At 57.2% G+C, this 25,019-nt stretch overlaps 7 protein-coding genes across 7 annotated transcripts; 4 read left to right on the top strand and 3 right to left on the bottom strand.

Annotated features, from left to right (window-relative positions):
- Window positions 1–1,068: 1,068 nt before the first annotated feature.
- Window positions 1,069–2,175, top strand: DCS_00516 (uncharacterized protein; the record flags this gene model as incomplete). Its single annotated transcript, XM_040797855.1, has 1 exon — window positions 1,069–2,175. One exon carries the CDS (start codon window positions 1,069–1,071, stop codon window positions 2,173–2,175), a length of 1,107 nt encoding a protein of 368 aa, XP_040658738.1.
- Window positions 2,176–2,629: 454 nt separating this feature from the next.
- On the top strand, window positions 2,630–6,196 carry DCS_00515 (inositol pyrophosphate synthase; the record flags this gene model as incomplete). Its single annotated transcript, XM_040797854.1, has 1 exon — window positions 2,630–6,196. One exon carries the CDS (start codon window positions 2,630–2,632, stop codon window positions 6,194–6,196), a length of 3,567 nt encoding a protein of 1,188 aa, XP_040658737.1.
- Window positions 6,197–12,552: 6,356 nt separating this feature from the next.
- On the bottom strand, window positions 12,553–13,524 carry DCS_00514 (acetamidase/formamidase; the record flags this gene model as incomplete). The annotated part of the gene is made up of 1 exon (XM_040797853.1): window positions 12,553–13,524. The coding sequence occupies one exon, from the start codon at window positions 13,522–13,524 to the stop codon at window positions 12,553–12,555; it is 972 nt and encodes a 323-aa protein (XP_040658736.1).
- Window positions 13,525–16,011: 2,487 nt separating this feature from the next.
- Window positions 16,012–17,048, top strand: DCS_00513 (uncharacterized protein; the record flags this gene model as incomplete). Its single annotated transcript, XM_040797852.1, has 3 exons — window positions 16,012–16,033; window positions 16,092–16,552; window positions 16,599–17,048. 3 exons carry the CDS (start codon window positions 16,012–16,014, stop codon window positions 17,046–17,048), a joined length of 933 nt encoding a protein of 310 aa, XP_040658735.1.
- Window positions 17,049–17,504: 456 nt separating this feature from the next.
- Window positions 17,505–18,227, bottom strand: DCS_00512 (uncharacterized protein; the record flags this gene model as incomplete). Its single annotated transcript, XM_040797851.1, has 6 exons — window positions 17,505–17,612; window positions 17,681–17,743; window positions 17,795–17,882; window positions 17,943–17,964; window positions 18,027–18,058; window positions 18,118–18,227. The coding sequence occupies 6 exons, from the start codon at window positions 18,225–18,227 to the stop codon at window positions 17,505–17,507; spliced, it is 423 nt and encodes a 140-aa protein (XP_040658734.1).
- Window positions 18,228–19,304: 1,077 nt separating this feature from the next.
- On the bottom strand, window positions 19,305–21,361 carry DCS_00511 (GATA transcription factor AreB; the record flags this gene model as incomplete). The annotated part of the gene is made up of 3 exons (XM_040797850.1): window positions 19,305–20,345; window positions 20,815–20,905; window positions 21,024–21,361. 3 exons carry the CDS (start codon window positions 21,359–21,361, stop codon window positions 19,305–19,307), a joined length of 1,470 nt encoding a protein of 489 aa, XP_040658733.1.
- Window positions 21,362–24,701: 3,340 nt separating this feature from the next.
- Window positions 24,702–25,019, top strand: DCS_00510 (uncharacterized protein; the record flags this gene model as incomplete). The annotated part of the gene is made up of 1 exon (XM_040797849.1): window positions 24,702–25,019. The coding sequence occupies one exon, from the start codon at window positions 24,702–24,704 to the stop codon at window positions 25,017–25,019; it is 318 nt and encodes a 105-aa protein (XP_040658732.1).

Below are 25,019 nucleotides of genomic sequence, written 5' to 3'. Positions count from 1 at the left end.
AGTAGTGGTAGTACTTAGGCACTTGGCACCTGAGTCTAGTAATTATAAACTATTACAGTACTTAGTACGGAGTACTGTACTTACGTGTCGGCTTTGTGTACTTACTACCCGCCCCCTGAATGCTCAAGGATGCATGCGGAAGGGAAGCCTGCCCACGAATCAACCCTTCTTCCTGCGACGATGACGACCAACCACCGAAAACATGTCTCATTAAGATCATGATGCGTGCAGCTTTCTTGCAATCATGGAAGCAGAGCATTCATTCCCATCGTTGCATATGGATGATCGCATGTCCCGTTTTCGTGCACAGCGACTTTCTGCCTGCCTTGCCTGCCTCTGCGTGACTTGATTGGTGTGGGCAACTCATGAGGCACAATAAATTGACGCTCTTTAAAAAAGGCTCCGATGGAAACCATCTTTCTTGCTGGAATGGACGGGAGCAGGGGTTGCACCCAAGCTATGCGTCTTCACCTGCAGCCGATCCGACGACCTGGAGCTGGATGAGTGAGTGACCTGGAGAAGCCTCGGATGCCCCGCCAATTGCTGCCCCGATTGCCTGGTTCGCATTCGCATGGTCAGCAATGGCAACGGAACAAAGCAACGAGGCATATGTGTGTATCGGTAGTGCGACACCGGGGACTAGACCAGATATATGTATGTGCCATAACCACACATCTAGCTAGACATCTTCCACAGCCTTGGACGAGCAGAGTGCACAGGTATGTGATGCGCACTACGGCATGGCCTGGCATGGCTGGCCTAAGAAACCGCTGGTAGGCGCTGTGGCAGGAGAGAGCCTAACTTAAATGTGCCTACGCTCGGCCAAACCCTCCTGTTCCTCACCCTTCCACCCGCCGACGGTTTCGGTCGCTTGGACGCTCATCCTCACCTGCCTTGCCGATGGACGACAGTTGACGGATCCAGCTCGAAACGAGTTGCGTTCGACCCTGCCGGCGAGTCACTCACTCGCCAAGCGCCCAAGGACCCAAGAACCACCTTTTCGCTCCTACCAGTCCTGGGGACAGACTTTTTTTTCCCGGCCAGAGGCCCAGCGCCTCCACTGCAGCTATGGACCCTCCATCGTCAAATCCCTCCACCGCCTCCCCCTCCACCGATGATGCGAGACATACAAGTACGCCGAGATATAGAACTAGCAGCACGAGTACGAACAATCATCGTCGCCAGCAGCCATCCTCCGCTGTCGAACCCTCCGAGCCGGACAGTTCTCGAAGACGCACCATCTCATCCTCCCTCCCCTCGACGACGTCGCTTTTCCCTCACCAACGACAGCAGCCGCGCTCGCAGCAACAACAGGAGCAGCAGCAGCAGCAGCAGCAGCCGCAGCAGCCGCAGCAGCACGAGTCAGGACATCGGCATGCCCGCAGCATCTCGGCGTCCTCTCTGAACAGCTCCACCCCCGCTAGCAAGAGTCGGTATGCTGAACCGGGTACTTCGGAGGTCCACGCCGAACGATCCAGCGTCTCCGCCGCTTCCAGCTCACCACCAATTTCCCTACGAGCTTCTCAAACCCTGCGACTGCACAGCCGGAGGCAGTCGGGCACATCGGACGCCTGGAGCGAAGATCTCGTCGGAGAACCCCATTCGCCGCCCGACGACACGGAAACGCCCCGCCAGCGACTTGCATCCACCTTCGACAGCGTTGCCAACCCATACCTGTCCGAGCCTGCACTGCCGTTGACGTCGACCATCTCTGATATCCAGTCTAAGCGCCTGTCCGGGAACTCCCTCTACTCCTTTGGCTCCGTCCGCGGCGGCCGAAACTCGTCGCCTACCATCTCCGGTTCGGAACCTGGAGCACCGCCTCGTTCGGTCCCAAGTCTGATGTCGTCTGGAAAAACGATAGGCTCTGCGCCTTCCGAGGCCAGCCTGTCGAGCGTCACTGTCACCACCTCGTCCGGCAGCCAACCGGGCCCGAGCAACGCGGCACCTGGACAGCATAACCTCATCCCGAGGGACCCTCACTCCCAACCTTTGGACCTCATGAAGAGGGGTCAGCGGCCGGAGTCCAGCATGCGAGCACAGCCCGATCGATCGCGGAGTCGAGCTAAGAGGCGCTTTAGCAGCAGCACCGCGGCTAGCAGCCACAGCCCGAGCAGCGAACGTGCGGTGAATCATCGAGAAAAAGAGGAGAGTACGTGCTGGCCGAAATCCTGACATGCATTTCCCGTGATCCTAATCCTCCTTCAGCAAAGCCAGCTCCCTGGGGCGTCATCGGCATTTGTGCCTTGGATGTCAAAGCGAGAAGCAAGCCCAGCCGAAACATTCTCAATCGCCTCATCGCGAATCGCGAGTTTGACGTCGTCGTTTTCGGCGACAAGGTCATCCTCGATGAAGGTTCGACCTTCCCGACAACCTGTTGCTTGGCCTTGTACTGACCTGACCGGCTCCCCATCAGAGGTCGAAAACTGGCCCATCTGGTATGTTGGTCCTCCCCATCTGACCGATCCCTCGTCGATGGTCCGACTTTTCGAGACTTGACGATGAGACGTTGGCTGACGAGCGGACTTGCAGCGACTACCTCATCTCTTTCTACTCGGACGGCTTCCCGCTGGACAAGGCCATCGCCTACGTCAAGACTCGAAAGCCTTTCTGTGTCAATGATGTGCCCATGCAAAAGATCCTGTGGGACCGGCGCGTCTGTCTTCGCCTGCTCGACAAGATTCAAGTTCGCACGCCGAAGCGACTCGAAGTCAACCGAGACGGAGGACCACAAGTCCTAACGCCCGAAATAGCGAAGCATATCAAGGATGTGTCTGGCATCGCCCTGGAACCAGTCGATGCTGAAAACCAGGTGCCCCCAAGGCGTGTCGAGCTGATCGACAATGGCGACGTTCTCAGCGTCGACGGCGCGCTGCTGAGAAAGCCGTTTGTAGAGAAGCCGACGAGCGGCGAGGATCACAACATCATCATCTACTTTCCCAGCAGCGAGGGTGGTGGTGCGAGGAAGCTTTTCCGCAAGATCGGAAACAAAAGCTCCGACTACATCGCCGACCTCAACGTCCCAAGGGCCATCACCGAACCTGGCAGCAGCTATGTGTACGAGAGCTTCATGCAAGTCGACAACGCCGAAGATGTCAAGGCATACACGGTCGGTCCGCATTACTGCCACGCCGAGACTCGAAAGTCCCCAGTCGTCGACGGTATTGTGAGGCGGAACACGCACGGGAAGGAGCTGCGCTACGTCACCGCCCTGAGCCCAGAGGAGAAGGGGGTGGCGGCTAGGATATCGACGACGTTCGGTCAACGAGTCTGCGGCTTCGACCTGTTACGCGCATCCGGCAAGAGCTACGTCATAGACGTCAACGGATGGAGCTTCGTCAAGGACAACGACGATTACTACGATCACTGCGCCAACATTCTCAAGGACATCTTTGTCAAGGACAGGTTGCGCCGCGGCGGTGTTACGCCTCCGATGCCATCTCCCGCCGCGACCGCCGCTGACATTGACCCGCTTGCACGGGCGACCCAAGCCGTCAAGGGAAAGGAACGTGAGCAGCAAGCTGCGACGGCACCTCCGGCTGCCGCCAGGGCAGCCAACGGTGGCCACGGTACGCCACCCGGCGTGGAGCAGCAGCACAGGGACTCTGCCGGCGCGGTCCAGAGCGAGGCAGCGTCTTTCCATACCAGCAGTGCCATGAGCTCGATGGCCCAGAGCTCCGCGACGAGCCCTACGCTGCCCCCGCCACCTCCGGACCTGACGTTGCCCAGCTGGTCCGCTGCGCCGTCCCCGACCAAGGCGACGACGCCGACCAAGGCAACTTCTCAGCCGCAGGGCGACGACCAGGGCACGGCACCGCCGCCGCCGCCACCTCCCAAGCACGCGTGGAAGCTCAAGGGTATGGTGTCTGTGATACGACATGCCGATCGCACGCCGAAGCAAAAGTACAAGTTCACCTTCCACACGGAACCGTTCATCGAGCTCCTTAAGGGACATCAAGAAGAGGTTCTCCTCATCGGCGAGGCGGCGCTCGGAAGCGTCATGCAGGCTGTCGACGTCGCGTACGAGGCGGGTGTGGAAGATCGAGCCAAGCTCAGGCAACTCCGCAACGTTCTCGTCAGGAAGGGCAGCTGGGCCGGAACCAAGGTCCAGATCAAGCCGATGTTTCGAAAGAAGAAGACGCGAGGGATGGCGACCATGAAGGAGGTGCCGGACGTGGAGGATGAGAACGGGGAAGGGGCGGTTCAGAGCAACTTTGGCGAATGCCCCGGCCATGAATCCGACGTGCCGCCCGGCTCCAAGGGACGCGACTCGTTGTCCGGGGTCACCATGTCCAAGTTCACGGCGGCCGAGGAGCGGCTCGTGCTCGACAAGCTGCAGCTCGTCATCAAATGGGGTGGCGAGCCGACGCACTCGGCGCGGTACCAGTCGCAGGAGCTCGGCGAGAACATGCGCAACGACCTGATGCTGCTCAACAGGGACATCCTCGACGACGTCAACGTCTTCAGCAGCTCCGAGCGTCGTGTCACGGCCAGCGCGCAGATTTGGGCCGCCTCCTTCCTGGGTAGAAAGGAGATTCCAGAAGACTTCATCACGATCCGCAAGGATCTCCTGGACGACTCCAACGCGGCGAAGGACGAGACGGACAAGGTTAAGAAAAAGCTCAAAGGTCTTCTCCGCAAGGGCAACGAGCGTCCGGCGCAGTTTGCCTGGCCCGAGAACATGCCGGAGCCGTCCGAGGTGCAGACTCGGGTGGTGCAGCTGATGAACTTTCACCGGCGCGTGATGCAGTACAACTACGGCAAGCTCTACAGCGGGGCGGCGACCTCGTTGAGCTCCATCTCGAACCCGAGCACGGAGAAGCTCTCGGGAGACAGCTCGGCGACGTCGATCTCGTCGGCGCTATCGCACGCCAACGCGATCAACAACATCCAGTCTCGATGGTGTAGCGGCGAAGACGCCGAGCTGTTCCGCGAAAGATGGGAGAAACTCTTTGCCGAGTTTTGCGACGGCGAGAAGGTGGACCCGAGCAAGATATCGGAGCTGTACGACACCATGAAGTTTGATGCCCTCCACAACCGCCAGTTCCTGGAGTGGGTCTTCACGCCGCCGAAGAGCATGCTCGACGAGGAGTACGGGGTGAGGGAAGGGAAGTCGGAGGAAGGGCGTGCCGAGGAGGCAAAGTCGGACAAGGGCCAGGCTCAGGGTCGAAACACGTCTCCGGACGGATCCGACAAGACGGATTCGTTGACCCGCGGAACGACGGTCAGGAAGCTCTTCCGACGACGTTCGTTCCTCAACGGGCTGCGGCATCTCAACGAGGAAGGTCCGCCAGAGAAGTACTTTCGACTGTACAAGGGCACGCACCAGGCGTCGTCGACGAAATCCGACCCGAGGGACGACCCGCTGCAGGAGCTCTACCGGCTCGCCAAGGTGCTCTTCGACTTCATCTGCCCGCAAGAGTACGGCATTTCGGACAGCGAAAAGCTCGAGATTGGCCTCCTGACGTCGCTGCCGCTGCTCAAGGAGATTGTGCAGGACCTCGAGGAGACGCAGGCGTCGAAGGATGCCAAGTCCTTCTTCTACTTTACCAAGGAGTCGCACATCTACACGCTGCTCAACTGCATCATCGAAGGCGGGGTCGAGACGAAGATCAAGCGGAGCACAATTCCCGAGCTCGACTACCTCTCGCAGATTTGCTTCGAGCTGTACGAGTCGGAGCTGAAGGCTCCGGCGGGGGCGGACGGTGTCGCCGGCGGCGAGCCGACGTTCACGTACAGCATCCGCATCACCATCAGCCCGGGGTGCCACGTCTTCGATCCGCTGCACGTCCAGCTCGACAGCCGGCACTGCATCGGATGCGCGCCGCGACGCAGCTTGACGGCCCACATCGACTGGCTGCAAGTCATCAAGACGCTGCGCGCCAAGTTTAACCAGTACGTGCCCCCTGCTCACCACCCAGCCTCCCTCCCGTCCCTCGCTCGCCGTGCGTTGCTGACGCCGTTGCACAGAGTCAAGCTGCCGAAGACATTCCTCGCCGTCAACCTCTCGGACGCGTTCACGTTTGAGGAGCAGGAGCGGCTCGCGCACGACAGCGACATGCTCGAGATGAAGTCGATGCCGGCCAAGGATCACGCGTCCGTCGCACACGAAGCAGCCGAGGATGCAGATGCCACCCCTACCGGCGACGGGTTCGACGGCGCAGCGTTTGACCCGAGCTCCCGCAACGGGTCTTGAATTCTTTAAGATCGCGGAAGAGTGTCGAGACCTTGTGCGCCCCCTGACGGCCGAGGACTGTCCAGCAGGAGTATTAGATGGACTTGGCGGGACGAATAGAGCAAGGTCGATGTTGACCACGCCGCTTACTACGCTTTGTCGCTTGAAATCCTAGGCTTCATTTGTGCGCATCGATCGACGACGACGGCGGGGGTCCCATCTGCTTTCTGCGTAGTCCCTGTACACAGCATGCATTGTAACAACGTATTTTAGGATTGCGTCATGTAGCTGCGCCCCAGTGCTATCGTATCCAGGCCGAGGACTAGATTCTTCCTGGACAAGCCAAAAAGTTACCAGCACATCGGGCGACCCGGGAACTTGGACCAGGTCCGGCGAGGTCCAGGCGGCTGCGACGGGACTAGCGGATGGTTGAGATCCTTGTCGACGTGTAGGTTCATGGACGCATGCACGTCGAGCATCCACGTGGTACTTGATCAAACTCTGTTGCCTCGCCTCCCGACTGTAATTCGGAACGTGGGGGGTCGAATCGTCCGGCGGCGTTTAAGGTGTGCTTACGCTTCAAGCGAGCACTTTTCCGGACACAGATATCATGAATCATGAAATCGGTGGTGTCGTGGTTGAGGAAGAAACTGACCCTCGGCAGGATGCCCGCTGCCAAGCTACGCATTATCACCATCACCACCACAAGTATTATACACTGCTACTAGCACCTACCAACCCAGACTGCCAGTGCCATTCCCAGGTCTGTGCTGCTGGTGCGAGTTGCGGTGCGTTGATGGTGGGATGTGCGTCGACCGCAGTCCGTTTCGTGCTCGAGAGGATGTCGATATCGGCCACTGTTCCTTCTGGGCGCAGGGCATACAGTAGGTAGATTGATACCTACTGCACTCGTAGTCCATGTCGTGCCCTCAACATGAACCTTGAGGATGTACTTGGTGTATGCAAGTAATCTCGACGTTGGAGTCGGAATCTGCACCGCCGCAAAGGTACTAGTGGCTGGTGCGGGTGCTGTGGCACCGCACGTGAAGGGCATAGGAATGCGGAAGCGATGGTATTTCTGGAGGCGCAACACTCGAAAATTACAGGTATTAACCACAGTTGTCCGTTTCTGATCCATGAGGTCTGCCAGTGCCGGCAGCAATTTATCCGAGATTGGGTTGATTCTCATGGGGGATTGAGGCGCGCCCCAGTTGTGTAAGTAAGTGTAGTAATTAATACCGCTGTACGGAGTACTTCCTCTCAGTATCCGTACCGTGCAGTACTCTAGCTTTGCTGCATTAATACTGCATTACTCTACATGTAAGTACAAGTAGGTGTATGCACTTACAGTAAGTACATCTACTTTTCACTCCTTACCAAGTGTCCAATGCACACTAATCATCTCCGTACTACCAGGAAGCATTATTATTCCCAGTACTCGAGTGTCCATGTTTCCGCCGCCGCTTACGGGTTTCGACTTGCAGCGCACAAATTCGGACTTCCGCAGGAACCAGTGCAAGTACAGTACGCACATGTGCCTGCGCATGCCGTGAGCCGCATGAGTTAAAGGTCAGCAGACCAGGTTGCAGGCGTACTTGGGTAGCACGGAAGCTGTACCCTACGGCTGCCAGTTGGCTTTCGACTCACCCAGTCATGTACGGCCCTCGTCTCTGGCGAGTGATGGAGACGGAGGTCGGGGAGGCATGAGAAGAGTGCATGCAGCACAGGTGCGTGTACTGTGCGTATCACGATGGCCTGAAAGGGCCCATGCCAGGCACCAGACCCAGCTGAAGAGTCCCAACTGTTGCCAGCTGCACGCTGCTGAAAGAAGAAGTGACGAGTCGCACCCCCTCCAGGCATTCCGTGAGAGACCACTGGTGAACCCCTCCCCCCTCCCCTCTCTGCCGATTCGTGCCTTTCCTGCTCTGCAGTGCCGCTTCGTCGCTTGCTGGGAAGAGTTTTCCGATGACGACAGCTGCTCAGCCCCCAGAACAGAACGGCATCAATCGGCATCAGTCGCCAATCCAAATGCTGGTGGGGTTGGGGGGTCCGGGGAGACCGTACAGGCAAGTGTTGGGGTCTGCCGCGAGGGGTTTACTGTGCATGTCTGTGCCTACAGCACAGTGTACCGTAGACACCTCGGCCGACGTGGTACGAACCGGTGAAGTGGACAACTCCGACAACCCGGTCCCTTTGTCAGCAGTCGACTACATGTACACTTGCCATGCATATCGTGCGTAGTCTGATTTCTCAGAACATGATTATTTGGTTGTTGGCTCTGCCTCATTCAGTCCCTGCGGCGGCCGGTGACACATCATGCCGTCTTCGTCTATTCTCGCTTGCTCTTTTGCGTCGCTGTGCCCAAGTTGGGTAAACGAGAGCGGAACGGCGGTGATGGGCTTGCCGTGCAGTGCGTGTACATGGGCGCGTAAAGTTTCCCGACCGGCCACCGATTGTCGGTCAAAAACGATGGACAAGTCGAACGAATGGTGTCGATGGAGCGTTGAGCTCGGTCGAGAAGAGTCATGTGGGGTTTCTGTCTCGGCACCGGTCCTCTCGACCAGCTGGTGAACCCATGAGTCCATGCCACGGAGCAGACACTTGGCCGTGTTGAGGGCAGGCCGTCGCCATGGAAGCAAGCATCCGTGGACATTTGCGGGTCGCCTTTCCCGTCGTTGGCGTTGACGGGGGCTCGCAGTTGGTGAACGACCGATGGTGGGCAGCAACGTCCGCCGTCGTGACGAAGGCCAACAGGACCACCATTTCCGGACGATGTAGGTATCCGTAGATGATGAATGCTAGTGTACTCCGTACATGCAAACATGCTGCACATGCATGTACCACCAAATGTACTCCGTACATGTGTAAGTGATGCAAGCATTTTACTGCATCCATGCGGCCCTTGAACCCGGATGGTCAAGGGGTCCAACGAGGCCTGTGCATCATCTCTCCAGGCCATCTGCTGCTTTGGTGCTTCGCATCATTTGCTCCATGCGGCGAATGAACGGAGGACGGGCTTGCTCGTTGTCGGTCATCCGTCATCAGCCTCGGTCGGTACCTGACGGACGGGTGGAGAAGATTTACCCCTGCCGACATCCCAGCAGCAGCCCTGGCCGGCCAGCCCGCACTAAACGGTTCCGCTGCCGTGTCTCTGGGGCGACCCCCATCGTTGCCATGTCCGGGCCGGACGGACAGGCTGCCAGTATCAGCGGAGCAGGGATCGAATGTAGCTGCTGACGAACTGGCGAGAAAACGGAGGAGGATGCGTCGATGGCGTCGAAGGAGGCATTGTTGGTTGGCCGCGTCTGACCGAGCTTTGGTGGGACGAAATCGCACCCCTGCGCCCTTTTCATTTTGCTTCTTCCTTTTTAGCCCAAAGGAAGGAGACGGGGGGGAATCTGGCAAGGACTTGTTACAGTGACGGCGAGGGGCAGGGTTGTCCATCTCGACTTGACCGAGCAGGCCGTGCCGACGTGGTGTAGGTGCTGTGAAAAGTGATAGGTGTACGGAGTACGGAGTCCAACTAATACTGTACTGTACGTACGGAGCACTGGTAAAAGGCCATGATGAGTACACACACGTATGTACTCCGTACCCTTCCTTAATTATTAGTCCCTTCCATAATTAGTCTGGGCCAACAGACGCGGAGCGAAACGAAAAGGGAAAGGTCCGCCCATTGCTGCAGCAAGTCACAGAGCGTGTCCCTGCCATGCGAAACAGAGAGGCACCGACAGGTGCCCGGTGGGGACATATCGTCACCGTCTTTGCCCTCGTTCTTTTCACGGCAAGAGCGGGCACGAATAGTGAATCTTGGAGGAAGGCAGGCTCCTGCCAAGATAAGCTATTTGACCAGTTCCCCTTTCCCTCTCCGCTCCTCGGTTTTACAACCCTCTTCATTAACTTTTTTTCCTGCTTTCTCACTCACTCGCTCACGCTTTCTTGTTGCTCCCACAGATCTGCGTCGTCTCGCTCCCTCGCCGACATACGCACCAACGCAAAGCAAACTGCTCGATCGAGCGCCTCACCCTTCGTACTTTCTACCCTGGCCCGGATCCGAATCAGATCGGCACTCGTCTCGGTGCTTGCTTGCATTTGCTCGTATCGAACACTTGTTTGCCCCGTTACCCATACATCCGCGCTGGGTCCCTCGGCCGTGACGAGGAATACCGAAGCAGAAACGATTCCTCTCTCGAACGGCCTAGCCGAATACCGGACACCTTCCGATTCGCTGTCTCCTTGAGATTGGCCCAGCAAACCGGAGCCAAGGTGACGAGCTCTCCTTCGTCCTTCCTCTCGTTCCACACGAATCCGCCAGCTCTTGTTGGGCAGGACGCCGAGGCTTTGCCCTACGTACCGCTCGCTGTACCTGCAAACGATCCTGTTTCCTCTTCGATTCGCACAACCGTCACGTACCCCGTTGGAATCTTGCCTCGCCGCCAGCTTAAATAGGAGCGGGCCGGCTTGCTCATTTATACATCTCTTTCAATTCACCCAACCGACGACAGCCTCGCTCCCTCGATCCATCAACTCGCCTCGCCTCAACCCCACGGCCCATTGCCCAACTGCATCGGAGGCAGCTCAAATACCCTCCCTCGCTTCTCCTGGCCATCCAGGACCATCTCGGGTCCGTTCATCAAGCCGCTCGGACTCTATCCACCATCGCAGAGCCATGGCCAACGCGTGTGCCCACTCCTTTCGCGTTGTCAAATCCGACAGCACTCTCATCCAATGGATTTGCCAGTACTGCCGCTCCGGGCCGCACTGGGCCATCTACGAATGCATCTACTGCAAACTTCACCTTTGCCGCTCATGTTCGTAGACATGACCCAGCAAGGCGTATGATGCATCCTAGCGCGCCCGACGCCGACCAGCGGAAGATGAAGTCGCTGCGGTTCAACTCTTGCTGGAAACGACCTTTACCGAATTTGTCACCCGATGCTTCTGGATGGCACCCGACTAGTCTCTGAATCTTGCATTCCCTCGAACCCTACGGGATACCACTGCGAGTCCCCCGCCCCCTCCTTCAGTTCAAGCCTTTTTTTTTCGTCAACCATTACCCCTGGTTTTATGCTGCAATGTCCACGTGGGAAGGCCCATGTCAAAGCACCGTTCTGGGCATTTTGTGTAACGCTAGCACGTACCCCTGCCAACACGTCGTTCTCGAGCCTCAGCATTGGACGTCCTGCAAATCCGCATGATGACATGCAGTGTGATGCTACCACGGGCTTTTGTTGTAGCTCCAATCTCCCATGGCTTCCGTTTTAGCAAATGGGCTTCTCAGAAGAGTCGATGGGCAACGTCGAAGGACCGCAGGACATGGAATGAGGAGCCCGCCAAGCCGGGTCGTGATGGGAAACGCCTGAGTGACCATGTGGACAAATAGAAAAGATTGCAGAATGGAAGAGACTTCCTGGCCAAGCGTTGTTTGGTCGACTCGAGCACCCCATCGTCCGCAGATGGGCTTGACTGTGTGTTGGAGACGGAGACCTGGCCAGCGACAAAGCTCAGTTTGAAGTCGGGCGGCAGATGCTACCCGTTTCCCCGAAGCCGGGCCGGGTCTCGATTGCACGAGATCCGGGAACGGACTGGTAATTCTAGAACGGCCAAAGAATTCCTCACGGCATTTCGACCCGGACACCCGTTGTTGGTCCAAACCAGTCCTGATGGCGCACAAGACACGAGGAGCAATAGCGTGGGTCCTGCTTTGGCTATTTCTCCCCTCCCCACCCCCTGTTCCCGGGGCAAGAAATCACTCGTGAAGTGTGCCATGTGCTCCGTGGTGCGTCGTTGCACAGAGATTGACCGGCCGTTGGGGATTGGTCGACAGGGGGATGCACTCGAGGCGAAGTCCGCGTCGATAAGGCACGCGTCAGGACCCGGAGGCGTCCAGATGATCATCTGATCGGCTCAATTCGAATGAATAGAAATCAAGTTCCTCTCTGGTCCTCACGAAGCTTCCAATCTACAATACTTAGAGATGGTAAAGCTCCCACAAGCCTTGCTTGTGGCCCAAAGACAAAGCCCCTAAATGGTTCAAGTCGCTCGAAACAGCGGAGACGTCACGTTTGACGCTGCAAACGGAGTGCGGATAGTATCCTTTACAGTACCACCGTTTCCTTCGAGTATATAGTAAATGTGGTGCATTAGAAAGGCTCGGAAAGGAGGCACCAACGCGGGCCCGTTGTCAGGCAGGACCTCTGGGGAAATGAAGGCTGCGTGTCATGCGCGGCAGCGAGTGAGGTACCGTCGAGGGTTGCTCATCAATACAGATGGCATGTAGTACGGATGATTCAGGATGACGAAACTAGTAGCGATGCTGCGGTGCATGCTCGGTCCATCCTGTCTCAGCTGTAGCCGGGGCCCGCGTTCCAGCTGCCTCACTCCCCTTGGACCGCGACTGCCCCGGATGGGCTGGAAAAGATGGCCAGAGGTACGGCGCAGGCGACGGCATAGTGAGGCATGTCGACGGCCTCGACAATCTTCAGATCGGCCACAACGGAGCAAAGCATGTACGCTTCGGCCCTGGACAGAGCCCGTTCGGCGGCGAGCCAGTCGATGGCGCCTCGCAAGGCCTTCCTCGCGGCCTCGCGGAGATCGGCATCGATGCCCACGACGGCGTACTCGCAACCTCTGGTCGGCTCCGGCTTCGGCGCCGTCATGTAGTGCGGCGACCGGATCCAGGGCTTATCCTTCTCGACCGTCAGACGCAGGCGTGCGCGCATGGGAGTCTCGATGGCGGTGCCGCAGACCTCGCCATCCCCTTGAGCGGCGTGGCCGTCGCCGCAGCTGAAGAGAGCGCCGGCGACCTGAACGGGGAGACGAAGGCTCGCGCCCTCGGTGACGTGCTTGCAGTCGAGGTTGCCACCCCAGTCGTACGGTGGGATGGTGTCGAGCTCACCGTCGACGGCCGGGGCCAGGCCCATGACGCCGAGGAAGGGGCGGATGGGGACGAATATGCCGGGCTTGAACTCGGTGCTGCCGCGGCTGATGGCGGGGCCGGACAGATCCCACAGCTTGAGTTGCGGCGTCGGGAACTCGTCACACAGCAGGCCGAAGCCTGGCAGGATGGCAGTCCAGCCGTAGCCCGCGGGCGTCAGCTCAAGAATGTCGACCCGCAGCACGTCGCCGGGCTCGGCTCCCTCGACGAAGACGGGGCCAAAGGCCGGATCGGCCTGGGTCGAATCAAGGCCAGCAAGGTCGGCGGCTGTCGTCGACGGTGTGATTTGGTTGTTGAGGCCATCGTGGAGGTCAAAGGTGACTTGGTCGCCAGAGCGGACGGTCACGGCTGGCGGCAGGTTCCGGGACCATTTGAGGTGGATGTTGGACGTTGAGATGTGCGGCCGCGTCATCGAAGCTGTGTCGAGAAAGGGGATACGGACAGAGTGCAGCAGCTGGAGCGGCTTGCTGCGCTGGAAGCAGGGTACGTGGTGGGTGGTGTGAGAGCCGGACGCAGAAGCGTGTCAGTCATGTTATGATGTAGCTCAGGGCCCCCACCAGCGCCTGCAATCAATTTAGCTTTTCTGCCATGGCTCTTTTTTCCTTTGTCTGTTTAACAATAATTTCATGCAACAGAATACGGCATATTACAGGATGACAGAATGAGGAGAGTGGTAGACATTCTACACGTATAAACGAAACGTAGGGATCGTTGAAGGAAAAGCAATAGCGGCGATATGCCCTCTGCTCGGAGCCTGAACACGATGTACCTCGTACGCGTAGTTGTATGATGCAGGTACATGCACGTACGCTTCTGGCTTAGCTCCGACCTCACGACAGTGGCGTCGTCCGACTCACCACAAAGTAAAATCACGATTCACGCGGAACTGGATGCTCTACGGAGTACGCGATTACGACTACTGAGCACTGTGTGCCTAGATAGGAAGGGAAGAAACGACAAGAGGTACATGCACATGTGCATGATATCGTCTCCTCCTTCATAAAGCCGCGAGCTGGTTATGGCGGTATCGTGATGACGATGATGACGATGACGATGATGACGATGACGATGATGACGATGACCGATGCAGTTTCGCGTCTGAACCGTGCAAACCAGGGCAGCGGAAGTCAGTCATTGGAGCACCAGACGACCGCAAACTCGACACATGGGAGGAAGCAACGTCGCTTGCACGCACTTGTAGTCCCTGGCAGATGCATGCGTATTTCTCTCTCTCTCAAAATAAGAGCCAAGGGTTGGATGGACTTGTCGTTGTCTCGACGGCATAGGAGAGAGGGCTTTGGAAGGGGCCCTGTCTGGAAGGCAGTCTCAGGTCGCGGGAGCCTGAACGGACGTGGTTCCGTGATGGAAGAACCTGGGATCGGATACAGGACCGGCTGAAAGGTATTACTGCGTGTTGCGTCCTGGACTCGTCGGTTGGTGCAATAAGGCGGGGCTCCATGGACCAACCGACCAGTGTCGTGACTTGTGCGATGGCGGCTCCGTCCCGCAGAGGCCTGCAGCCTCGTCCCTGTGCTGTCCTGTGAGTGAGTGTTGATGGGAATAGGAAGAGAGCTGGACGAGATCAGAATTAGATGGCTGTGGTCCGTCCGTGAGAGGAGAGCCGAGGGAAGTGGCGGAGAGGAGGAGCGCGTTCAGTGTGAAGCAGGACTCGGGAGCGCTGGATTGCTGGATTGCTGGATTGGCATTTTTGTTACTGACGCCAGAAAGTTTGGAGAGGGTGAAGAGTGCGTCCGTGAGAGGCGGTAAAAACACCGCAGCAGAGGTACTCGTTGGCTCTGGAAACAAAGGATGGCTGGTGCCACCAGCCACAACGAGGCGGCACACACTGTACGCGGCCGCGCCGAGCGAAGCGAAAGGAAACGACGGGGCCGCGCGGCTCCCCAATGCCTCCTTCACGGGTTACTCGCTGCCAGCAGATCATCTGGGTGATGGAGGAGAGTGCAAGCATCAGGACTTTCGACAAGGTATGCATATCCTACAACGCCTTCGTTCCTTGGGTCAAACCTGTCGGTCGGATAACACGACCAATAGTATCCTATCCGTACGCGAAACCTCATCGTTTTTGTTTCTCGTCATCCTGGGGGCCATCGTTCAGCGGCGACCAAGTATTCCGGTACACGGGCGAAGCGGTCAGGAGGTCTACGTCCGCGACCAGACCAACTCTACAATCCCATCCCCCCCCCCTCCCCGCTCATCTCAGCTACCCATCTCCTCTACCCCAGCTCCCATAATTCTGTCTCTCCGATGAGCTGATGGCAGGACAGAGAGTGAATTAGGCAGTCACGGCACATGCCACGAGTGATGTCCCGTCCTCACCCACTCGCTTCCTATCTCATCCCCTCCCCCGACGACGACGACGACGACGACGACGATGCCACCGGCGCTCGACGGCGTGCGCCAGATAAACCTCGACGACCGCCCTCCAGCAGGGCTCGTGCCCGATGTGGACTGCGTCATACCCGGCTTGCGATCGAGTGCCGGTCAGCATGGATATATTTACTTTCGAGTTCAACTCTCGCCATCAACCCCTGCCTCCCCGCAAACGGACATGCCGTTGTTGGAATGGAGGCGCCTGTTACGCCGACGGGAAGGTAACCTTCCAGCCGCCTGATACAATAATGGAAGCATTCCTAGACGCCCCCCTCGACGCCCTCCCGCCGCCAACAATCACGCCACAGCACATCCGGCCCCTCCTCCGATGTCAACACTGACGCCCACGCCTACACCACGTTATCGCCATGAGCCATGCGACATGACACAGCACTACGCCTCACGGAACCTTCCGTTGCTCCTTCATGAGACATTGATCTGTGATCTTTCCTTCGTATTATTCTCCAGACCGAGCAATGATGCTCACCACAAGACTCACCGTCCCGACATGATGCCGTCACCAGGCTCGTGTTGCCTGGTGGCTTTGCAACTATCGTTTGTCAACGGCATCTCACTAACGCCCTCCAGCCTTCTTCACCTTTCTCCGCGCCAACCTCGTCCTCACCCCCTCGGCCGTCTCGTCCCCCTCCGGCACCCCCCATCTTGAGCCTTCCTCGACCGATCCATCGTTCCACCTCCGCCCATGCTTCCCTTCTCGACAAGCCCCGTACAAAACCGGGAGATGCCTTGACGACAGCGCCGCCGACAGCGCCGCCGACAACGACGACGACAATGTCGACTTCCCCCCGCTGACCCTCGGCGCCCTCAGCTCGCTGGATGAGCGGTTGGAGGGCCTGCGCCTCGTTGCCGACTCTTTGGCCCACATGAGGCTTCGTGCCGGCTGCATCCTCGCCTTCCATCCGCTATGCCTCACCGCCTTGCTGTCCAGTTGGGCAGCCGTCTACCGCTTCGCCTCCGTGCCGAGCTGTGCCTTTGTGCTGGCATGTGGGACTACTTGCGCCTACCTCCTTTCCATCCGACACCTGACTGTACGCGGCCCTCGCGGACGGCATGACATCCCCGTCATGGCTGCAGTCGCCCATTGCCCCCAATGAACAAGGCGTCATCCTTGGCGCCCGGCACGGCCGTAAGCTCGTTGGTGCCCCCATTCTTCGCCTCGAACCTCGACAAACGCCATTCGCCTACAATTCCTCCCCAAATCACCACCTCGCCGGAGGGAAGCGCAAGAGCCGCAGCCGCAGCGCCAGTCTCCGCCGTGGCCACGGTCTCATCCGTGCATGGGCCACCCTGCCAATGTACCGACAGCAGGGTGTCGGTCGGCACTTGCTCCTTGCCGCCGTCCGTAGGACCAAGGAGGTGTATGGCAGAGATGCCACCGTCGGCTTCGCCCAAGAACACGCCCAGAGCGTCATGCTGCTACCCCGCCTCTTCAACGGGCCCTTTCGAACGGACGAGGCCCGTGCCGCTCGGGCTTTGGAGGAATCCGTCACCCGTTGGGGTGTGAGCAGAAGAAGAAAGCGGTGAGGCAGCAACATAGGATAGAGGCCAAAAGAATGACGAGGCAAGAAAGTGGCGAGGCTGACCATCTGTTGGCGGCCATGAGGGACCAGGACAGTTTGGATGCATGATCATCAACGGTGCAGCGTGCTCATCGTCGTGCTACATTCACTGGCGATGCCCCCGTAGGTTGGACGACAATTTTTGAATACCCTCATTTGTGAAACAGCCAATCATTCATTGAGAACCGATTCACGATGCGCAACTTCAAAGAATCAACGTGTTCTCCATGTCCAGCTTCCGGCATCCGGCATTCTTGTGTTCCGAGTATGCGAATGGCAAGGTGTCCGGATTTGTATGAGCTCCATCGGCTACAAAGAAGAAAATCGATCACAATTGAGCAGAGAATGCATTCGACAGGTAACAAACCACGCTGAATCCTAGACTCCGAGCGCCAAAATGAACAACGCAACGATTTGGACGTCAAACGGCTGGTTTCGGAACATTGTGCCTGGCCATTGTACGGCCATCGTACGTGTCTGGGTCGAATCCGTAGATGGGACGGCTCATCTTCTGGAGGCCGTGAATAACCTGTGATTGAGGATCAGTTACCTCTCGCCGGTTGACCTGCACGAGCCAGGTCGGCAGTAACGACTCACATCGGCCGTCGTGATGGTCTTGGCACCCCTATGCTCGACGTAAATGACGCACGTTCGGAGAATCTACCGTGATTAGCGGACGGCCTGGCTCGAACCCATGACAAATAGGCTCACATTCTCCAGGTAAGCCTTCATGGCGATGCGAATCTCCTGGTAGACTCCAGCGGATATTCTCTTTACCCCTCCTCGACGAGCCATTCTCCTGCGGCAGCTGGTCAGCAAAAGGTCGTAGGAAGAGGGTCGGGACATGTGCATGCCGTACCTGATATCTGGGCGTGCTGGAACTGCCGGTTAGGCAGTGTTCTCATGCGACTGTTTCGATATCATCTCAAGGTGCACGACTCACTAATACCGTGGATTGTATCCTTCACAATCTTGCTGCAGTTGTCAATCAGCGCCTTTCTTCCGCCTTTTCCATGGAGTTGGTACAAGCTCACCGGTGCCGCGAACTCAGAATAGTTTTGCCTGACAACTTGCCGGTGCCAATCTTGGCGATACCGGGACGAGCACCAGCAGGCCCTCCACGAGAGCTGGGTGTCGGTGCCATTGCTGTTTCGAGTTTCTGTCACGTACAACGGTTGCGAGAGAACAGCGGTGTTGAGATGCGGGCAAATGAACCAAGGGACTTCTCTAATGGATGAATCAATCAATCTTGTGTAAGGGTGTCTTGCAACGATACGCGCGACATCGCTGGATGATAGGATCCGATCAGGACTTGGACTAGCCTCTGCGGAGACAAAGGTGGTTAATGCAACGGCAGTGAAGCCTGGGCTCGTGCTAGGCGGCAGCGGCTGGAGGAAAGTAACCTGGGCTGCGGGGCTGGCTGCGTCACATTGTCATGAACAGCTGTTGATTGGCCATCCACCACTCGGACTAACTATCTATCCGCCGAACCGTACCAGAAGTTAATAATAATAATAGCTTGCCTTGTCTGGATGGCGGAATGCCATGCTCTGCAAATTGTAGATGCATGGGGAGGTGGATTGATAGACAAATATACCTCGGTGAGTGAATGAGGCAGCGCGGTAGCCAGACGCCCAGGTATGAAAGAAGACAAAGGCGAGAATTTCAGATAAATTCATCATAGATTCTTCCCTTGGGCGCTTGTGCGGGCACCTGAAGCCAGACGCGGCAAGCATTCGACTTCCAAGAGTAGTTTGTTGACAAGTCGTAGGCGGTCAATCCTGCGCCTTTTCCCTCGCCGACTTCATGATTTAATCTCAGCTAGGTCCGAGCACAGTTTCGACTTTCGACCTCGTTGCCGTGCCTGCAAATGATGATCAACCACTGGCGAAACACCATGGCATCTGGCGTCCCATTCCCCTGCTGCTCCACGCTTAGAATGCCCCTTATGGTGACCAGGCGTGATATTATTGAATCTGATGCACCCGTACATGCAACCGAACGCCATTAGTCGCCGCCACATCTCGCGGAACCGCAATCGTCAAGATAAATTCGCAAGAGGGTATATGGAGACATCTTTTAGGGGTTCCAATCGGCCGGATCGGGACCCATGTGGGCACGAGGCAGTTACGCACGAGGGGCGACGGCTGTCACAGCTTGAGCCTCCCACGTGCTTTGTCGCATGCTCGCGCAGGTAGGAGAGCTAACTCGGGTACTTTCTTCAATCGGTCGCCGAGGTCGCCTCCGGTGCTGGTGCTGATGGTGCTGGCGTCACCTCCGACTCGGCCGCGACCTCTGGTTGTAGGTCCGGCGCCGGCTCAACGATGCCAGGTGGATCTGGGACCTCGTCTTCAAGGCGAGCCTTCTTCGCAGGCCTCTCGGGTTCGTAGTGAAGTGTATCCTTGGCCTCTGCCAGTTCCAGCTCCAACTCGTCGAGTCGTCGTTTGAGGCTGTTTTCGCGTCGATGACTGTCGTCGAGTTGGGCGCGCAACTGAGCTTCGCTCTCTTGAACAGCCTCCAGTTGGGTTCGCAGTTGACTTTGCTCCGCACCGGCAACTTCCTGGCCTCGGCGCGCCGCGGCCTCTTGTTGCTCCAGCTGGCTCAGCCGGCCGCGGAACAGTTCATTGATAACTTCGAGTTCGCTGACTCTCGTCTTGAGACTCGAGTTGTGGGCAATAAGTTGCTCGTGCGTTTGAGGAGAATCGAGGCTCCGGTCGCCGCTCACGGGTTCGCCCGCGGTGCCGTCCTGACCGGTCGAGCCTGTGAAGGAGGTCTGATACGGGTCGTCGACGATGAAGGACGGAAGCCCATGGTGATACATGGAGGGCGTTCCGGTGCGGGAAATGGGAGAGTCAGAGCCATCGTGGCCGTTGGCCGACTTTTGGGCCGACCGTTGTATAGCCTGGGCGGCGGTGGCAGCATTCTGCGCGACTGTCTCAGCACCATCCGTATCTGTGAGGGCAGTGAAGAAGGGGGGGGTAGTTAATGACCTGCTGTAGGCTCTGTTGGTGCTGGGAAACGTTAGACAAAAACTCCCGACTCCGTCATGTTTTCGAGAAAGACGTACCTTCTTCTTCGCCGCGAGATCCGGGCGAACCGTCTTGACGCGATTGCGACTCTTGATGACGTCCGTCTTGAGAGAGATGGGACGGGGGCGACCGTGCAACTTTAGAAATAGGCCGCAGGCATTGCAGAGGACCGAACCAAACTCGTCGCGTCGCCACAAGGGCGTCGTTGATGTCGTGCAGTTCTGGCAGACAGGCTGCGAGGACGAATTAGTTGCCATCATCTTGCCGCTTGGTCACGATGCTCGCCGATGGGTGAGGGCGGGTCGAGGGAGCGATGCGATAAATAATTTATCGTCATCGATAAGGATGGCATGCAGGGCGGAGCAAGGAAAAAAAAAGGCGCTTGCGAATGGTGCAACTGATAAGGGGCAGGCTGATTGGTTGGGCTCCGTGCCCGTCTGGGACTAGCAGAGGGCCTTATCGCCAGAGCGCACACGTGACCGAGCCTATCGCGCGATAAGGAAGCGAATGGCGGATGCATGGCAAATGATGAGGTGCCGTGCTTGGGCGGATTCAACAGCTCGGCCGGACGTTTCCCGCCATCTGTCCTCATGCCGGCGACGGGATTGCATGATTGACGTGACGCGCATGGGGACGGGATGCGAGCACTTGCAGGCATATCGATAGGGAGGTGACGCTGGGGGTGGGTTCTGGCAAACGTACCATGCCATTGCCCCCGCCGCCGCTCGTCGCGGCAGGGGAAATCCTCACGTTCATCGGCGTGGTGGTACTGGCATGCAGTCCTTGGACGGTCCTGCAGGCAAGTGTTAGCACCCTGTTGACCGTTGGCCGAGCCACCACCGGTGTCGACGAGACGGCGGAGGGGGGCGGGCACGGTTTTATTTCGCTTCGTAGCGAGTGAGGGAACGAACCTAGAGGGCGGTGGTGATTCTTGCTCCTGCACGCCGGAGACGTTCCTCTCATGCTCTTCCTTCATCCGCTGCAGTATCTGGTCGAAATCGCATCTCGGCTGCGGCGAGTCCGGCGCCGGGTTGCCGGTCGCGTTGATGGCCGGGTTGCCACTGTTGGCCGGTGCGCTGCCGCCGGCCGGGTTGCTTGCCGCGCCGATGGCCGCATTGCTCGCGGCCAACGCGGCGATGCCGGGCAGCTGCGGAAACGCGGCGGATTCAGTCGTGGATGTCGAGCTCGGACGCGACACGGGATCGGCTGGCGGCTGGGGAGGCGGCATCGGCGGCACGTCGTCCTCCATCGTCGAGTCGGCGGCCGCTAGCGACGGGCGGCGCGACGACGCGTTGCTGGCGTGGCGTGCAACGGATCGAACGCGACGAATGTCCCAGGGCCGTGATGGCCCGCGACGGACGGGAGGCACTCGGTCGGCGAGATGGAAACTCGCGGCGACAGAACCGGACGGGACGGTGGGTCCAACCTGCGGATGCGATTGAGAAGGGCGATTGGGTCGCTGTGGCGTGCGCTGGGGACGACAGGCACAAGGTCAGGAGTGGACGGGCAAAAGGGTGTGGGAAGAGTTGGCGACGCCGTCGGGGATGCAAGTCTGATGTTGCAGAGGATGGGCGGACAATGGGCAACGAGGTTGGTGGCAAGCGATGTCCTTGCGTACGAGTACCAACAGTTACTGTGCAAAGCACTAAAGACTGCAGAGCACTAATGTTGGGTACATGTTCTGAAGGGCTGTGGCAGGCCAGCACGGAGCACTTCCGTTGTGCTAACTGGTAAGGGTACTAGGTACGGTGGGGTGGCAAAAATGTCGATTCGATTTGTAGTAGTAGCGCTACCAAACCTGAATCGTCACTTTTGTCAAGTGATTGTAGTATTATTAACGGGCGCCCAAACATGCCTAGGTCAGTAAGTACTTAATTACTACGCACTGTACGGAGTACATGTGCGATGTTGCACGGTGCAAGGAGTCCTTGCGCAAGTACTTGCATGTCTTTATCAATATCCAGGTATCCTCTTCACCGCAGCGAGAGGGAAAGTGACTTGTGATGTGATAGAAGTTTTAGGCCCCCACAGTGCTGTAAGCGGTACTAGGCACTAAACATCATACTCCGTACTCCGTACATGTGCCCGCTTCTGCAAGTAGCTGAATCTGGCGGCACAAACAGGTCGAGCTCGGGTTCCAGCACACGTCCACCAGTCGGGAGACCAATTGAACAGGACGACTCCAACTCCGTCCGTCATCTCCTCACGAGTTTCCCAGGCAGTGCGGAGCACTCCGTACAGTACGGAGTACTTACAAGTACATATAAGTATGTGCACGTAGAAATATTACTGCCCACTACCAACTGCACACTACCTGCTAGTAAGTACCTATTACTGTAGCAGTACGGAGTACATGTACGGAGTAAAAACGAAGAGTAATTTCAAGCGCCTACCACTGCATGTACTTGTGATGAGCAAACGAGTATGATGGGGCATACTAGCACATGTTCTCAGGTGATTATGTACATGTGTATGCACAAACAAGTATTAGTCGTAAACAACACTTGAGAGGAACTGCAATCAATACAAACCAGGGGTCTTTGCCCTCGAAAACATCACATTGAAAGGGCACCAAGACTAGTACGCAACTGCTCGCTTTCATTGGGCAGGGGCTGCGAAACCTGATTCCAGCCTCTGGACAATCCTGTGCCCAGGACTGACAGTCAATAGAACTGGAAGATACCCATACCTACTAACCTTCCTAGTTGTACGCCGTGCTCCGCACAGAACAGGTACCTAGTATTACAGTAACAATACAGCGACAATTAAGTACTCCGTACTCCGTACAGTACGGAGCATCTACTTAGTACCCACCTACAGCACTGCACAAGTACGGAGTAAACTACTAGGTGCCTAGTACATGTACATGTACTTGGTTGCAGACGCCTTATTACGAGGTAGTTGCATGCTACTCGTACTTGGAAGTGATGCTGCAAGTACACCTACTGCTTGGTGAACATTCGAGTACTTGTATCCCCTCCGGTTTCACAAGACATTGCCCAAGCAACTTCCAGGTTCTCGACGACAGGAGACTCCGCAATGGGCGCAGTTGCGCCGCAATGAACTATTAGTATCCATGGTAATACCATGATTCTTCCTTCGCTGCAGCTGGGACAAGGTGCGTGCTTGCGTGTCAGTACTGTACTTAAGTACTTGCACCCACTAGTCGAGCCACTCTTGCAAGTCTTGTACTTGAGTGCTTGACAGTGTTGCGGAGTACTCCGTACGGAGTACGAAGTACTTGCTCCAAGTACCTACATGTACAAGTAGCCGGGTTTTCAACTGAGAATACCCAAGAGAACCTACTACTTACAGTAAGTACGACATGTAGAGGATGTACTTACTGGTGTTCCGTACGGAGTACTTACCTACGGATTAGTACAAGCAAGTACGGAGTACTTCGTACAGTGCAACAATTTGCACCGACCAGTTGTGCACGCACGCGTATTAATTCGTACCAGGATGTGTATGAATACTTGTAGCTGTCCAAGTATTGACGTTTCTGTCCCACGCACACCCTGAGTGCAACATGAGAGGGGGAATTGGGGCTGCTTGGTACGGTCGGGTCGGGTGTAAGTATACTGTGTGTCAGTGTCAGTAGTACTTCGTACTCACTGCAGGAGCCTGGTTAGGAAGCAGTATTCATGACCAGGAAAGCACTTGCACAGCCACTCTACCGGTAGTATTCGCGCTTCGTGCCGTGGAGTTCATGTCAATCATGGCCCAGCGATTGACGGGAGCTGTTGGTGCCGGTACGCGAGTGTCAACGTTGCATTCATGGTGGCTCGTGCCGCAAGCAGCCGACAACCCCAACTTCCTCCCGTCCCATCCGAGCCCTTGGGCCGTCGTTCGGTACCTCGGGCGTCGCGGTGTGAGCTATGCCTATAGGAGAATCAGCAGTCTGTGTGGGCGAATCCCCGTTGACGATTATTAGCAGGTACTCGTGCATGCGTGCAACGCAGTAATAGTTAGCGGCCGTCGCAAGGGTCCACCCACCACCTGCTTAGCTTACGCACTGTAAATGTAATTACCTGGGATAGCACCGCACTTGCCTGCATGTAAATGTACTCCGTGCTGTGGGTGAGCCTGTACTGTACATTTTATACACTAATGCGGGTGCCTGTGGGCGACGGCACTCGGCACTGTCATCACGACACTCGTTGGCGCCCACGACGATGCTGATTCCCATGTTCGTGCTGTCCACTTACTCGTCCTGTACTATAGTATCCCGTCAATACAAGTGCATGTACGGACAATTATGAGGATGAAAATAAGCCTGTACTTGCTTGCACTTACTCGTACTGGCACTCGTGCACGGCGCCCCAGTTGGTTATAAATAGACCATCTCCGTTCTGCAGCCTTAGGGCTAGGGCAGGGGTCAAGCAATCCCTGTATCGTAGTCGCTGCTCCGTCAGTCTGTCCCCGCCGTCTTCTCCGGGCGACCATGTACTTATATAAGGGTGGCGGACAGCATCCACCGAACTACCCAAGAACGACTGCTGTTGTGGAATCGAAGTGTCAGCGAGTAAGTTGAACAAGTGGCATTCAGCTTATTTCGACTCCTATACCTGCGCTCGTTCCTCGGCACCATGAAGGTTTCCTTGACCACCACCCCCCTTCTGGTGGCGACGGCGCTGGCGATGCCGACGAATGAGGCAGAGAAGAAATTCAAGCGCGTGCAGCTTGCCGATCCTCAGAACTGGATACCCGGTCCGAGAATATACCCACAAGGCATCATGAGTATTTGGTCAAACGACACGGCAGACTTCACCGCGAACGAATGGCCGAAATACATCATGTCCAAGTGCAGGGAGAATGCAAGGTGCACGTCGTTCCAAACCCACCAGCGTTCGTCTCCTCTCTTTCTCGTCTCTGCTGCGTGGCAGCCGTTTGACCTTGATGATTGA

This window comes from Drechmeria coniospora, chromosome 01 (genome assembly GCF_001625195.1).
Source record: "Drechmeria coniospora strain ARSEF 6962 chromosome 01, whole genome shotgun sequence".
In the NCBI taxonomy this organism is placed as follows: Eukaryota; Fungi; Ascomycota; class Sordariomycetes; order Hypocreales; family Ophiocordycipitaceae; genus Drechmeria; species Drechmeria coniospora.
The sequence above is the reverse complement of the archived record's forward strand: the minus strand, read 5'-3'. Positions and strand labels throughout refer to the sequence as shown.